This window comes from Pleurodeles waltl, chromosome 12 (assembly GCF_031143425.1).
Source record: "Pleurodeles waltl isolate 20211129_DDA chromosome 12, aPleWal1.hap1.20221129, whole genome shotgun sequence".
In the NCBI taxonomy this organism is placed as follows: domain Eukaryota; kingdom Metazoa; phylum Chordata; class Amphibia; order Caudata; family Salamandridae; genus Pleurodeles; species Pleurodeles waltl.
This window is the reverse complement of record NC_090451.1, coordinates 704,229,204-704,245,896: the sequence shown is the minus strand read 5'-3', so window position 1 is coordinate 704,245,896 and position 16,693 is coordinate 704,229,204. Positions and strand designations below refer to the sequence as shown.

General features: G+C 50.6%; 1 protein-coding gene across 3 annotated transcripts in view; it reads left to right on the top strand.

The window, feature by feature from the left end:
• Positions 1 to 1,532: 1,532 nt before the first annotated feature.
• The window catches only part of SAP25 (Sin3A associated protein 25), a 40,056-nt gene continuing 24,895 nt past the window's right edge, over positions 1,533 to 16,693 (top strand). Inside the window, exons 1-2 of one of the 3 annotated variants that reach the window (XM_069215651.1) lie at positions 1,533 to 1,655; positions 15,015 to 15,172. In XM_069215651.1, the coding sequence (XP_069071752.1) occupies positions 15,070 to 15,172 (103 nt within the window). In that variant the 5' untranslated portion in view covers positions 1,533 to 1,655; positions 15,015 to 15,069. Of the gene's footprint in view, positions 1,656 to 12,352; positions 13,018 to 15,014; positions 15,173 to 16,693 lie in introns of those variants that run through there. The other 2 variants (XM_069215650.1, XM_069215648.1) reach the window with 2 other exon arrangements.

The window sequence follows — 16,693 nt, the reverse complement described above, 5'->3', positions numbered from 1 at the left end:
AGCCACCTCTGGGCCGCAGTGAACCCTGGGTCCACGCCTGGGCATACCCGGCGCACTTGGATGGTTTTTTGATGTTTCTTTCCACCCTCTTTATCATCCTGTAATTTTACAGTGAATTAATGCCCTGAAACTGTTCAGGAGGGACAGGAAACTAATCTCTGCTACTTCCGGTGATGAGCCCAGAGTTGGCTCTTCCGGTGTGCTGGGGGTTATCCCTGTCTTGTGATGAGGCACCCCCTCGGAGGCAGTGTCCGGGTCTGGACAAGTGCTTCTCTGTGTTGTTTAGCCTGCCTGGGTACACATCCCTGGATGCCATCTCCACCCCCCCCCCCCACTCTCAAGGCCTGCGGGGCGGGTCACGTGGGGTGAGCACAGGGAAGGCTCTGAACATGCAGGTGTGGTCCTCTTGTGCATCCCGTGGCTGTGTTTATGGTGGGAGGTTTGTTTGTGGTCCTGTGGGTGGAAAAAGTCACGTTTGGCCTCTGCCGTCCTGCAGAGGTGTTTCGTTATCTTGCCCCCCCCCCCCCCCCCCCCCCCCCCCCCCCCCTTTGTGTTCCGGGGTGCGCACCCGCTCTGTGACCCCGTGGTATATTTCTGAGTTAGTTCTGCTGTTTAGGACTCTGTGTGCCCAAATAGCGCCTCCTCTCAGAGGAGGTTCTCTAGGCGCACAGTGTCCTGGGAGGAGGGTGGCCTGGCCCCTCTGGGGGAGCAGGGTTTTCCCTCCAGACTGGGGGGAGGATGAGCGGGGTGGACCTGGTATCTTTTTCTAAAAGACTGAAACTCAGCCAAGACGAAGCTGGCTCACCCTTCCGGGGCAGGCTGAGTTGTTTCTTTCTGGCCTTGTAGAGGGGTGGGAGGGGGCCCAAAGCACTCCTGCCCCCCCACGGGCCCCTAAAGAAATCACAGTGAACTCTCATTTGCTCCATGAAATGAACCTCTGCAGCCTCACCGGGTCCCACGGACCCCTCCGGACACTCAGGAGTTAAGTCTCATCGGAAGAGCAGCGCTGTGGCCCTGGGACTGGGAGGATGCGGGGAGAGGCCGGCCTGCAGGTGTTGTTTCTGAAGGTCATCTGGGCTGTGCAAGGTCATCTCCCTGCGCACCCCCTGCGCTTCATGGCCAACCTGTCTGTAGGAAGCACCTCATGTCTAAGAGGCACAAAAGAGCCTGCCCTGGGGCACACAGTGGGGTGTACAATAGCCTGCCCAGGGGCACACAGTGCGGTGTACAACAGCCTGCCCAGGGGCACACAGTGGGGTGTACAATAGCCTGCCAGAAAGTACGGCACTAGGACTCTAGACTGGAGCATCAGAGACACAGATGAGAAGCAGCCTGCCCAGGGGCACACAGTGCGGTGTACAGCAGCCTGCCCAGGGGCACACAGTGTGGGTGTACAGCAGCCTGCCCAGGGGCACACAGTGTGGGTGTACAGCAGCCTGCCCAGGGGCACACAGTGCGGTGTACAACAGTCTGCCCAGGGGCACACAGTGTGGGTTTACAGCAGCTGACAGCAGCACAGCACTGGGACTCTAGACTGAAGCATCAGAGGCACAGATGAGGAAGAGCCTGCCCAGGAACACACAGTGCGGTGGACATCAGCCTGCCCAGGAACACACAGTGCGGTGGACATCAGCCTGCCAGGAGCACCGCAGTAGGTGAGCGTCTTCAGGGCCCCGCAGTATCATCTGCGTCTCATCCCAGCTGTGTATTCTTTTTGTGTGCACTCTTTATCTCGCCAGCCTGTAATCCTGATCCTGCAGACTGACCTGCCTCCCTCTAGCTTGCGTAACTCCCTCCCTAGGTGACACTCTACCTGGAAGTCTCGGAAGCTCCCTCTACATCTGTCTGTCTCTTTCCGAGACACCTTTTCTGCCTACCAGCCTCAGAGGCTGTCTGTCTACCTGGCATTCTGAGGCTCTCTCTCTATCTGGTGGTATGAGGCTCCCTCTACCTGGCAGTCTGAGAGACTCTCTCTACTTGACAGTCTGAGAGACTCTCTCTACCTGACAGTCTGAGAGACTCTCTCTACCTGACAGTCTGAGACTCCCTCTCTACCTGACAGTCTGAGACTCCCTCTCTAGCTGGAAGTGTGTCTCAGAGGCTTCCTCACTCCCTGGCAGCGTGAAGCTCTCTCTCTTTCTTTTTAGCTGGCAGTGTGTCTCAGAGTCTCTCTCTCTCTAACTGGCAACCTGAGAGTCACACTCTACCTAGCAGTCTGAGGCTCTCTCTCTACCTGGCAGTCTGAGGCTCCCTCTCTCTTTCTAGCTGGCAGTGTGTCTCAGAGTCTCTCTCTCTCTCTACCTAGCAGTCTGAGGATCTCTCTCTGTACCTGGCAGTCTGAGGCTCTCTCTCTACCTAGCAATCTAAGGCTCTCTCTCTAACTGGGAATCTGAGAGTCACTCTCTACCTGGCAGTCTGAGGCTCTCTCTCTCTAGCTGGGAATCTGAGAGTCCCTCTCTACATGGCAGTCTGAGGCTGTCTCTAGCTGGCAGTGTGTCTCAGAGTCTCTCTCTCTACCTAGCAATCTGAGGGTCTCTATTTACCTGGCAGTCTGAGAGTTTCTGACGTTGCATGCATTAGGGGGGCTGGTAAGTGCCCGTCCTCAGTGCATGCATCAGTTGACCCAGCAAGGGGCAGTGCATGAATGGGGCTAGTGAAGAGCAGCGGCATGCATCAGGACGGCTAGTGACAGTGGCCACACACTGGCCCATTCCATGCTACGTGCACTCGTGCACACTGTGTTAAGTATCTGTGCACAGAAGAGGGTTTGAGTATAACTGCACTGATTATGCGAAATGCCATCCATCCTTGTACTCAGTCACCAATGAAATACCAGTGCTCTCGGTCAATCACTCCTTCATCCATGCACTCGTGAATCCATCCAGCCATTACCTCATTCATCTACTGATCTACCCACACACACACAACCTTGGCAATCAGTGAAGAACTTTCACCCCTTGAACTGCCAGTGCTTGTTTCTTTTATGTTAATGAGTTGTGTGTGAATTAACACACTTTTTCATTTTATTTTTCATTTTAAAAGTAAAAAAACTGAGCATTGATAAATTAAGAATTATTGTTCACTTTTCTACCTTTTATTTTACCCTTTAAGCGGCTCTTATACTTTTTCTTGGCTTTATTTATTTTGTTCAACCCACAATGTTGATAATTAAGTCCTGGTGAAAGACAGGGGTAGTAACTTTGACATTCCCTTTTAACTTTGAATGTTTGATGATCCGTGCCCTTTGGACGCTGATAAAACTGAGGTGTTGGCTTTAGAGAACCATCCTTAGACCGGGACTACCTTTGTGTACTCACCGGCTCTCCACCCACAGTCAGACCCCACTCACTACTAAGTCCAAAGATGGGTTGTTACCGGTCATTGCTGATTTCACCTGTTGGTCCCATGTCACCGAGGTCTCTGGCACATTTTACTTTCTTTTGAAGACCTTAAGCAAGTTTCTTCCCTGCCTTTTTGCTGAATGAAGAAAGTTGGTGATCTGTGCACCTATCCCATGTTTAAGTGGTTTGGTACCCTGGTAAGGTGTTCAGGTGCCTAGAAGGAGTGAATTGTGCTGTCTGAGAGGAGCTCAGTTGAAAGGCCGCCAGGCGTTCAGTTTCCTTCTGTGAATGCAGAGGGAGCAGGCTCTGCTGATGGGGAAATCATGGGGTGGCAGACTCGAGGTACAATCTCACCAGGAACAGATTGCCCTGTGAAGCTAGGGGACGGTCATAAGGGCTGCCATCTTTCCCCTAAGATCCATGACACTTTGGCAGGGAATGGCCAGGCTAGATAACTTTCAACACTTGATTTGAAGGCAGTGTACCATCAGGTGGCTTTGTTAAACGTCTCGCAAGCATATACCATGGTTATTACTCCTTTTGGAGCCTACAGATATCTAAGCTTCCCGGCAAGGCGCCAAAGCTGTAAACCTTACGGACTGAGGCTGATCTGTAAAACTGCCTGGCAATTGGTTAAGTGAGAGGTGTAATAAACGTCATGGCTTACAAAGCATCTCTTTTTATAGCCATAGCCCACTGGAGCTTGCAGAGCCACTAGCTTTCGCATAGAGGTGGGGCAGGGGACTCTCCATACAGCATAGAATTACAGATAGGTAACCATGAATAACGGGGATGTAATTCATCTTGCGGCTAACCACAAGCTGAGGCCACTAGCATCCCTCCATCCCAGGACCTCTGCAACAGACTAGCCTTTATTCGATCGGAAAATCAAGGATATCTACAACCGCTTCGGACCCCAAGACACTCCGATCTCACCAACAATGCCCCAACTTGGCTCCACTGAATCCCCACAGTTCCTGCACACCTGGACTCCCCCTCACGATGGACGAGACTCACTCTATCATGAGCAGCATCTACTCCGGATCCCCCACCGATCCTTGCCCCCACTACATCTTCAATAAAGCCAGTGCCTCAATTGCATCTGAGCTCCGCAAGACCATCAACTGCCCCCTGGAGTCGGCCACCTTCCTGGAGGACTGGAAGCACGCCGATATTCGCCTGCTCCTGGAGAAACCCATGGCCGACCCCACGGATCTCAAGAATTACTGCCCATCTTGCTACTGCCTTTACCAGCTAAGGTAGACGAAAAAGCAATCAATACTCAGCTCCGCCAATACATCGAGGACAACAACATACTGGACATTTCCCAATCAGGATTCTTAACAAACCACAGCACCGAGACTGCCCTGCTCGCCGCCACAGATGACATCCCCTTTCCTCGATCTCGGCCAAACAGCAGCCCTCTTCTTACTGGACCTATCGGCCGCCTTTGACAGAGTGTCCCACTGAACCCTATGCGCCAGAATCCACGCAGCAGGCATACGCGGCAAGGCCCTTCAGTGGATACACCCCTTCCTGACAAGCAGTACACTTCAGACTCCCGCCACACCGGTCAAAACCTACAGAGATCAACATCTACATGGCGCCACTCACCCCAATTGTCAGAAACTACGGATTGAACATCATCTCCTACATCGATGACACCCAGCTGATCATCTCCCTGAACAAAAACCCCACAAAGGCTCCCCCCAAGAAGAACTGCAAAGACGTGATGGAAGCAGTCACCGCCTGGAAGATGGAAAGCTGCCTTAAGCTTAACTCCGAAAAGACTGAGATCCTCATCCTGGGATAACTCTGTTGGCACTCCACACTTGGCAGCCCCCCACCCCTACAGCCCACGTACGCAACCTCAGCAGCGTCCTCTACTCAGCGCTCACCATGACAAGACAGGTCAACTCCGTCACCTCCACCTGTAGCCACACCCTCCGACTCCTCCGGAAGATTTTCATATGGATCCCAAGCAACTACCGCAAGACCGTAACACACGCCTTGATCACAAGCAGACTTGACTACGGCAATGCCCTCTATTCCGAAACCACCAAGAAGAACCTGAGCAAGCTACAACAAATCCAGAACACCTCTGCCAGACTCATCCTGAATATCCCCCTCCGAGAACACATCACAGGACGCCTGAGAGATCTCCGCTGGCTCACCATTGAGAGGAGGATAAACTTCAAGCTCCTCGTACACGCTTACAGGGCCCTCTACAACCTTGGACCCAGATACCTCAACCACTGCATCCCCTTTTACTCCCCTGCCAGACCTCTCCGCTCCTCCCAGCAGTCGCTCGCCACCGTACCCCGCATAAAGGAATCCTCGGCTGGAGGGAGATTGTTCACCCACCTTGCGGCTACATGTTGGAACACCCTGCCTCTCCACCTCACAGTCGCCATCGCTACCTCAATTCAGGAAGGACCTTAGGATCTGAATCTTGAGGACCCATCCCATAGCGCCTTGAGGACCTGCGAGTGAGTAGCGCGCCTTAAAAATGCTAATTTAATTGATGTCATGGACAGCTTGATTGTCACTCTCGTTTGTGACATCACTCAAAATCCTTCGATGAATAACATCCCGTTCTTTATCATATTCCTTTTCTAATTTCTCTTTTGTCTTTCTTGTTGCTCCTCGCGCCTGTCCTTCCCTTTCCCTCACTTCATTTCTTTCCCACTCACAGAAGTCCAACCCTCCTTACCCGTCTTCTCCAGTTTTCCCTTCTTCGCAGTGTGCAGGCCTTCCTCATCTTTCATGTATTCCTTCCTCTTCCTCCCTTTTTTCATCCTTTTGTCTTCTCTGTCCTGATCTCCTCTTCTCACTTCCCCTTGTTCCTTCCCCCCTTCGCCTGTTCTCATCTGCTGCTCCCTTGCTTTCTCACGCTCGCCTGTTTTCTTTCATTGCTCCCTTTTTTCTCTTCTCTCCCCTCTCGTTCCGTGTCCCTCCTTCCTTCCTGTTTAAACCTCCCCTTCTTCCGCATCTCCCTCCTCGTTCTTTCTCCTGTTCAGTCTACACCTCCCTCCCTTCCTTTATTCTTCATTCTCTCTGTATTGTCTCTTCTCTCCAGAGGTCGAAGTGCATTTTAAACAAGCATTTGCAATGCATTAGGTCTCGGGATTGCTTGAGTTAGAGCTATTGGCATTTTAAATGCATGTAGGAAGTTGGCTCTGTATGTGCTATTTCAAAGTAAGGAATAGCATGCACAGAGTCCAAGGGTTCCCCTTAGAGGTAAAATAGTGGTAAAAAGAGATAATACTAATGCTCTATTTTGTGGTAGTGTGGTCGAGCAGTAGGCTTATCCAAGGAGTAGTGTTAAGCATTTGTTGTACATACACATAGACAATAAATGAGGTACACACACTCAGAGACAAATCCAGCCAATAGGTTTTGTTATAGAAAAATATCTTTTCTTAGTTTATTTTAAGAACCACAGGTTCAAATTTAACGTGTAATATCTTGTTTGAAAGGTATTGCAGGTAAGTACATTAGGAACTTTGAATCATTTCAATTGCATGTATACTTTTCAAGTTATTCACAAATAGCTATTTAAAAAGTGCACACTTAGTGCAATTTTCACAGTTCCTGGGGGAGGTAAGTTTTTGTTAGTTTTACCAGGTAAGTAAGACACTTACAGGGTTCAGTTCTTGGTCCAAGGTAGCCCACCGTTGGGGGTTTAGAGCAACCCCAAAGTTACCACACCAGCAGCTCAGGGCCGGTCAGGTGCAGAGTTCAAAGTGGTGCCCAAAACGCATAGGCTTCAATGGAGAGAAGGGGTGCCCCGGTTCCAGTCTGCCAGCAGGTAAGTACCCGCGTCTTCGGAGGGCAGACCAGGGGGGTTTTGTAGGGCACCGGGGGGGACACAAGCCCACACAGAAATTTCACCCTCAGCGGCGCGGGGGCGGCCGGGTGCCGTGTTAGAACAAGCGTCGGGTTCGCAATGGAAGTCAATGAGAGATCAAGGGATCTCTTCAGCGCTGCAGGCAGGCAAGGGGGGGCTTCCTCGGGGAAACCTCCACTTGGGCAAGGGAGAGGGACTCCTGGGGGTCACTTCTGCAGTGAAAGTCCGGTCCTTCAGGTCCTGGGGGCTGCGGGTGCAGGGTCTTTTCCAGGCGTCGGGACTTAGGTTTCAGAGAGTCGCGGTCAGGGGAAGCCTCGGGATTCCCTCTGCAGGCGGCGCTGTGGGGGCTCAGGGGGGACAGGTTTTGGTACTCACAGTCGTAGAGTAGTCCGGGGGTCCTCCCTGAGGTGTTGGTTCTCCACCAGCCGAGTCGGGGTCGCCGGGTGCAGTGTTGCAAGTCTCACGCTTCTTGCGGGGAGATTGCAGGGTTCTTTAAAGCTGCTCCTTTGGATAAAGTTGCAGTCTTTTTGGAGCAGGTCCGCTGTCCTCGGGAGTTTCTTGTCGTCGTCGAAGCAGGGCAGTCCTCAGAGGATTCAGAGGTCGCTGGTCCCTTTGGAAGGCGTCGCTGGAGCAGAGTTCTTTGGAAGGCAGTAGACAGGCCGGTGAGTTTCTGGAGCCAAGGCAGTTGTTGTCTTCTGGTCTTCCTCTGCAGGGGTTTTCAGCTAGGCAGTCCTTCTTCTTGTTGTTGCAGGAATCTAAATCTTTAGGTTCAGGGAAGCCCTTAAATACTAAATTTAAGGGCGTGTTTAGGTCTGGGGGGTTAGTAGCCAATGGCTACTAGCCCTGAGGGTGAGTACACCCTCTTTGTGCCTCCTCCCAAGGGGAGGGGGTCACATCCCTAATCCTATTGGGGGAATCCTCCATCTGCAAGATGGAGGATTTCTAAAAGTTAGAGTCACCTCAGCTCAGGACACCTTAGGGGCTGTCCTGACTGGCCAGTGACTCCTCCTTGTTATTCTCATTATTTTCTCCGGCCCTGCCGCCAAAAGTGGGGGCCGGGGCCGGAGGGGGCGGGCAACTCCACTAGCTGGAGTGTCCTGCGGTGCTGTGACAAAGGGGTGAGCCTTTGAGGCTCACCGCCAGGTGTTACAGCTCCTGCCTGGGGGAGGTGTTAGCATCTCCACCCAGTGCAGGCTTTGTTACTGGCCTCAGAGTGACAAAGGCACTCTCCCCATGGGGCCAGCAACATGTATCTAGTGTGGCAGGCTGCTGGAACTAGTCAGCCTACACAGACAGTCGGTTAAGTTTCAGGGGGCACCTCTAAGGTGCCCTCTGGGGTGTATTTTGCAATAAAATGTACACTGGCATCAGTGTGCATTTATTGTGCTGAGAAGTTTGATACCAAACTTCCCAGTTTTCAGTGTAGCCATTATGGTGCTGTGGAGTTCGTGTAAAACAGACTCCCAGACCATATACTCTTATGGCTACCCTGCACTTACAATGTCTAAGGTTTTGCTTAGACACTGTAGGGGCACAGTGCTCATGCTCTGGTACCCTCACCTATGGTATAGTGCACCCTGCCTTAGGGCTGTAAGGCCTGCTAGAGGGGTGTCTTACCTATACTGCATAGGCAGTGAGAGGCTGGCATGGCACCCTGAGGGGAGTGCCATGTCGACTTACTCGTTTTGTTCTCACTAGCACACACAAGCTGGCAAGCAGTGTGTCTGTGCTGAGTGAGAGGTCTCCAGGGTGGCATAAGACATGCTGCAGCCCTTAGAGACCTTCCTTGGCATCAGGGCCCTTGGTACTAGAAGTACCAGTTACAAGGGACTTATCTGGATGCCAGGGTCTGCCAATTGTGGAATCAAAAGTACAGGTTAGGGAAAGAACACTGGTGCTGGGGCCTGGTTAGCAGGCCTCAGCACACTTTCAATTGTAAACATAGCATCAGCAAAGGCAAAAAGTCAGGGGGCAACCATGCCAAGGAGGCATTTCCTTACAATGCATAACTGGGTTTTTCTTGCCTCTTAACTTGTCAACCCCACCGCATAATTTGGTCCTGTCTGACACATAATTCCAGTGGCCCTGCATATAACTAAAGCACTTCAATATACCCTCTTCATTTTATGTGCAGCAAAAAATGTAAATATTGCCATTATTTATTTATATTATTATTTTGGGGTCCCCCCCCCCAACCTAGTGTATGGGACCCTGAGATGACCTAGACAGAAATAGTGTGCTGTGCTGAACGTTTTGGTGGTAGTCCCATTGTCGTAGGACTACCGCAGGCTGAGTTATGGACTAAAATGTTTTGTAAAAGAAATGCTCCTCAAAACATTATGGGGTGAGTTTCCCGGTGCAGTCAATATTGTAGTATCGGCTCTCCTGCTCTGCTGGGAGAGCTGATTTCACTTCGAGGGTTTCTGTTTTACATAAAGCGTTTATCAATTTCAAGTGTTTTAAGGGGAGAGCCACAAGAAATGACTACGATTAGTTAACTGTGAACAATGCGACCAGCACTCCAATACCGCCAATCGAGTTCATAGTGTGTTGTCAGTTCAAGCTGTGAGCGCCATGGCTGCCATGCAGCGCGAAGGGGAGAGACAAAAGAAAAAATAGTTTGATCCTGCTGAAGTATATCAGCAACGGTGCAATAATGCATGTAAGCTTAACAAAAAGAGCATCAAGGCGGGAGAAATGTAAAGTATTTACCAATGACATCAAGTGATTTTTTTGGTAGACAAGCCCAGGAATGAATGAAGGCATGGATGTGAGATGGGCAAGGTTAAAACCCCACAATACTTACAACAGGTCAAAGTGCTTCTGCGCTCGACCTAAAAACATACAAAGAGTTAGGTGTGCGTGTGGAGTCTGCATAATTTGCTTTTGTGCAATTCAACAAAATTCCAGGAAAAAGAGAGAGAGATTTTTTGCAAGGTTTTGGCCACCACGTTTAGATTGTCGAATGTATTATTTATATTTTTGCATATGTTTGCAAAAAAAATAATAAATAACCATGGCATCTGCAGGAAGGCCAGACCCGTGTGTTTGCCAAAGCTTGCTTTTTTTTTATTTCCAAATATCTATCATTTACATGAAACACTCGTGTGTAGTACTGCCCGGCTTGCTTTGTATCACGCATCACAACAGCACAGGCCTCCCTGTTGTACTTGCCATCCTGGGACCACAGCTGGCCAATGGTTGTGCTTTCTGTAATTGAGTGAAGGTGGCCTGGCCTGCTTCATCTACATAGCTGGGTATTTCAATATTTCCTCAAGTTTTCTTCAGTACTGCTATAAAACGTGTAGCTTCTAAACTTTAAGGTTATCCTGCAGAGGGTACCTTCAGGTTTCATTTTTTTTTTTTTAATGTCCTTTGTGGAGGGTAGCAGGCCCCCAAAACACCCCTGGACGGGGTGACTAAATGCACCTTTTCATTCGGTGCAGCTTGGGCCTGGGATTTAAATGCCTAATATAGTTTTACGCTCCCAGAATTCCCTGGAAAAATAAAAGGAGGAAAAGCAGAATCAAAGAAAGCGAAAATTAAAGTGAAATTAGAAAGCAGAATACGAAACAGAGGAAAAGGAAAACAAAATGAAGAAACGTAAGTGTGGAGGCAACAAAGAAAAAAACAGGGGAACCTGAAAAATAAGGAGACTGCTTCACTAAAGATTACTTATTTAAAATAAATTATAAAATAAGTAACATGGTACATCAGATTGAAAAATGAGCCTCCCATTTAAAACAAAAGGGTGAAAACTGCCATGGACTATCTACGCGATTTTCATTGACTCAGACAATTTAAATATGTAATATGAACAGCTTCAAAGTAATGTGTTTGGGGCTGTTAACGACAGAAACCTGGTGCAGCTTAGATAAGAACCATTTTCATCTACCAGTTCATCCTTCTGCACAGGAAAGGGAATGGTTGGAAAGCTGCCTCCTGCAGCATCATGGCTGCCGGCGCGGGCACATTCTGGGCGCGAGGTGGGCGGCCCAGTTCTTTATTTGAAGCCTGCAGCCTTCACGTCAAGCAGTTTTAGGGAGGCACACCAGAGGTTGGTAGTTTGATGCTGTGATGAGGCTTGTGCATGGTGCCACCTGTGAACCTCCTGGTGAGGTTGGACCAGCTGGGGCATCACTGTCGATAGAGTGCAGTTCCCTCACTTACTATCCATGTAATTTTCCAGGTAAATTCCACCCTGGCCTCCCCCACCCTCTCTGTTTGTGATAACTGCAGCTGTTTGATTTATTATTTCTCCACCTTTCAAGGCACATTCCCGAATGTCCTCCCTCTCAAGTCTTTGGTGTTATTTTTGGGCTGTGGGCCCCCCTCCAAAGTGAAACGAATAAAATCTTCAGGACATCTCAAGGCCTTGTGGGTGGGTGAGAGCCCCTAATCTAGCGCAGCCAGGCCAGGGGGGTTGCAAAACTTGGACAGGGGAGGATCAGACAAGGCAGAGGCATCATACTGGTCTGAGGGGGGGATGTGGGGGTGGGGTGGGGGGTAGGTCAGCTGCAAGCAGACTGGATGGGCCTCAATTGGGCTGCAGATAAATTATCTAGTCCTCGCAATGAAAATTCCTTAGCAGTAACATGGAACAATTACTGTTATGCTCTGACATGGAAGTTGTTTGGGACATAATTACAGGTTCCCTTCTAAACCACAGAAATCACCCTGTAATCGAACTACAGTAACCACAATGCTTTGCATCCAGGAACATATCCTAGATAATTATTTAGAAACTTGAAGTATTTTCTAAAAAAAAAAAGGTATTTACTTGAGAAGTGCCATTAGCTTGATAAATCTTAAAGTAATGGCTCACTTCTGGAGGCCTTATTTGAAGCAGGCGGTTCTGGGGGCCTCTTCTGACCCCCTATTTACAGGCTGAAGCGGGTGGGTCGGGTAGGTAACGCTAACAGCCGTGACCCAGAGGTGCCACACATGGGCAAACGCAGGACTCCTTGGACAGAGTGTTTTATTTTTCTGTGCAAAGCGTGCATTTGGCATCTTGCACCTTGTGTTTGCATTCACAGCTGGTGCGTGTGTTATTTTGAGTCGTTTCGCGGTATGTGCTTCTGTTTACGTTACCTGGTGGGCTCTGCTCCCCAGCGGCGACCCCCTGTTAGCACCAGGAGGGCGCTGCTGTGACCCCAGAGGCCTGGTGCCATCAGTGCATTGTGGCCCATCTGTCCACCACAAGAGGTGTGTGTCACTCTCTGCACAGACACACAGCCCTTGTTCCTGCAGCACCAGTGCGCCACCAGTGAAGCATAAAAATAAATGTAAAAGGAGTAAACTCCATCCCCAGGGCCGGGACACGTGCATCCCTCCCTCAACCAATACCAGAGCAGCCTCCTCCTCTCTGTTGTTTACAATAATGGGCCAGGGTTGGGGCAAAACACAGATCTCAAAACAAAAAAAAATAAAATGTATTTTTAGTCGTAGGGTGCAATCACCTCGCCACGGGCTGGCCTCGTGTAGCTAGGCCCTCTGTAAACGTCCAGTGCTTGTTTGTAAGTCTACATAAGTGTGATTGTGGGGGTGTTGCTTGGATCCCCCACCCCCTCCCGGGACCTGATCTCTATCGCAGGGGCTGTAAATTCCATCGTAGAGTAGGACACCTTTATCACTTAGCATGCCCCCTCCCTTGAAGGCTGCCCCTCAGTTCACGCCCAGGCCCTGCCCGTGGGAGGGGGCGGTGGGGAGGCCCCTTTAACCTCAAGTATGCAGGCACTGAGGACGGGGAGGCAGCAGCCTAGGACAGCTCCCTGCAGGAGGCTCCTTCCAACCCGGCGCTCCCCTGTTTGATGCTTCACTCGGCAGGTACTGGGGGCAGGGGGCTGTACCCCGTCTCCGAGCGGGCTCGGTGTGTCTGTGATTGTTGAACGTCGTTGAGAGATGTGACTCTGCTACTGTAGCAGGGCCTCTGACGGTGACGTCACTGGGAGGGACCCGTTCCCCCCAGAAGTCTCCCCTGGGAGGGTGTGGGCGCAGGGGCGATGCGTTGTGTCATCACATGGGGCTGGAGGAAAGATGCATTAAACATAGTCTGCACCTAGGAGGCCCTCCGGGGGTCTCGGAGCGGGAGTGAGTGGGGCAGGCCGCTGATCTCCACCTGTGCGGAGACGTCCGAAGCTTTCCCCGAACATCGGTGGGTTTTGTTTTCGGGGGTTCGGGCACATTTTGGGGGCGATCTGTAAATATGTCTCATTTCATGGACACGCCAGGCCCTTCTAATCTTGTTTTCAGCCAGAACACTGAGCAGGACGGTCGACCTGGTGAGATGTCATTGATGAGGTTTGAAGGTTCCGCTTGTAGGCCACCTGTTCTAGCTGCGTGGGTCAGTGCGCCTGCTGCAGAGACCCGGCGCCCCTAACCCGCATGTGTAATGTTTGCAGTGGGAGAGCTTGTAAGAAAGGTGTGAGGTCCAGACTTTTCATCTGCAAATCCCTGATTTCAGGGGTGCTTGTCTAATTAGTTAATTAGGAGCAAAAAACAACTTCTACACCCAAAATGCATCAGGCTATTACATAAAATCCCTAAATTGTAAACAGTGTCTATAATGGCCTGGAGGTGTAATCTCATTATCTGCCACTTTACTGGAACTGGCCCTGTCGGAGAGAGGCAAGACTACACGTCCCAGAATACAGCAGGTTTGCTAGTGAAATCCCAGGGCTGGGAACATCAAGTGCACCCAGCAACAGAGATTCACGTGGAGCCCTTTATTTCACCCTCAAAGCTAGAAGTGGACAAACTTGAAACTATTTTTCTCGCGTGGTAAGTGTACTTTAGACCAGGTTGGAGGATATTTGAGGGGCTTAGAGGGTGAGTTGCAGTCCCTATTTTATTGTGGGTCTGATATGACCATCGGTTTATGCTTTTGTCTAATTCTTTATATTTCTTTTTGTAATTTCAAATCACTGTGTCCTTACATCATTCACTATGAAACACAGGGCTCCCTGTTCCCATAACGTAGTGCTCAGCCCAAGGTCACTGAGCACAAAAGCACTGGCTCTGATCCCAGCAAGGAGGGCTGTCCTCCAGGCTCTGCAGAACTTACAAAACAGCAGAGCTATCCTACAGTTTACACAGACCTTACACAGCAGAAGTAGCCTCTCGGGTTGCACAGATCTCACAGGTTTCAGACAGCAGAGCTATCCTACAGTTTACACAGACCTTACACAGCAGAAGTAACCCCTCGGGTTACACAGATCTCACAGACTTCAGACAGCAGAGCTATCTCTCAATTCACACAGATCTTACAGACCTCAGACAGCAGAGCTATCCCTCGGGTCATAGAGAAGTCACAGGCCTCAAACTTCAGAGCTATCCTTCAAGTTTCACAGGTCTTACATGTCTCAGACAGCAGAGCTATCCCTCGGGTTACACAGATCTTACAGGCCTCAGACAACAGAGCTACCCCTCAGGTCAAACTGACCTTACAGGCCTCAAACAGGAGAGATATTCCTATCCTTCAGATTACACAGGTTTTACAAGCCTCAGGCAGCAGAGCTGTCGTTCAAGATACACAAGGCTTACATATCTCAGACAGCAGAGATATTCCTCCGGTCACAGAGATTTTACAGACCTCAGACAGCAGAGCTATCCATCAGGACACACTGATCTTACAAGCTTCAAAGATCAGAGCTAACCCTCAGGTCAGACAGATCTGAGGGACCTCAGACAGCAGAGCTACCCTTCAGGTCACACAGATCTGACAGGCCTCAGACAGCAGAGCTACCCCTCAGGTTACATAGGCTGTGTTTGCGCTGTAACACCCCAGGATTTACATGTATGGTATCCGTGTTTCTTCCTTGCAGATGGTAGGCGCTGACATGGAGGGGCCACACCACACCCTGTGGGGTGAAGATTCAGATGACCCCCCAGATGACACCTGCTGGACCGAGGGCTACTCGGAGGTGGACTCCGACACCGAGGGGTCTCCTGGGCGAGCCGCATGCCTGCAGACAGATGTGTGGTGAGATGCCCCCTGAAAAAAAGTGAAGGGTGGTGGTCACTGGGGTCAGGATGGGGGATGGGGGTCTGAGTCCAGTGAGGGGCGTGGTTCACTAGGGTTGGGGTCTAGCTGAAAGAGGGGGGGGGGGTGGGGTTCTAAGTCCATTGAGGGGCAGGGGTCACTGTGGGCTTGGGTTGGGGGTCTGGGTGAAAAAGGGGGGGGGGGGGGATCTAAGTCCAGTGAGGGGTGGTCATACCGGCCATGTCTGGTCACCTTTATTCCATGTGTGGGGCTAAAGGGCTCCGTCCACCTAGTGTCGTTCCCAAAGTCCTGTCCACTGAGGGTCGTTCCCAAAGTCCTGTCCACTGAGGGTCGTTCCCAAAGTCCTGTCCACTGAGGGTCGTTCCCAAAGTCCTGTCCACTGAGGGTCATTCCCAAAGTCCTGTCCACTGAGGGTCATTCCCAGGGGCCTGTCCTCTCACCAAGGGCCTGTCCACTGAGTGTAGTTCCCAGGGGCCTGTCTACTGAGCGTCGTTCCCAAGGTCTCGTCCAAAGAGGGTCGTTCCCAAGGTCTCGTCCAAAGAGGGTCGTTCCCAAGGTCTCGTCCAAAGAGGGTCGTTCCCAAGGTCTCGTCCAAAGAGGGTCGTTCCCAAGGTCTCGTCCACAGAGGGTCGTTCCCAAGGTCTCGTCCACAGAGGGTCGTTCCCAAGGTCTCGTCCACAGAGGGTCGTTCCCAGGGGCCTGTCCACAGAGGGTCGTTCCCAGGGGCCTGTCCACAGAGGGTCGTTCCCAGGGGCCTGTCCACAGAGGGTCGTTCCCAGGGGCCTGTCCACAGAGGGTCGTTCCCAGGGGCCTGTCCACAGAGGGTCGTTCCCAGGGGCCTGTCCACAGAGGGTCGTTCCCAGGGGCCTGTCCACAGAGCATCGTTCCCAACGGCTTGTCCACTGAGCATCGTTCCCAACGGCTTGTCCACTGAGCATCGTTCCCAACAGCCTGTCCACTGAGCGTCGTTCCCAACGGCCTATCCAGTGAGGGTCTCTCCCTGTTTTAACAGAATAACATTGATAGGAGTCAGTTCGTTTTAAATAGAATGAACCTCTTAAATACAGAGCCCTAATTCTGCTGTCAAAATATTGTTCTTTCATACTTGAGGCAAGATGCCATAGAGCGCTCTAACATCCTTATTGTGTTGATCTATGGTGGCAAATTTTACACTCTGTAAATGCAATATGCAAATGTCAAATCATACCAACAATACTGTACACCAAAGAAGTCTAAAGTGAAATTAGGATTTGCACTTTCCCAGTTACTTCTACCACAAATACATTATGTTTTGGACATTATCAAATGTCAATAAGTTTCGGTCTAATACGATTATGGTAAAGTCTTCTTCAGGCTATTCGGATGATTACATGTTCACAGTAACAACAATGAATTCCATTCTTCTATATCCAACTGGTTCTACCTAATGGGTTGCACTTGTCCTTGCTGTGGGCATTCCCTGCATAGCCCTCTGGTGGTATCTACCCTTGGCCTGTCCCC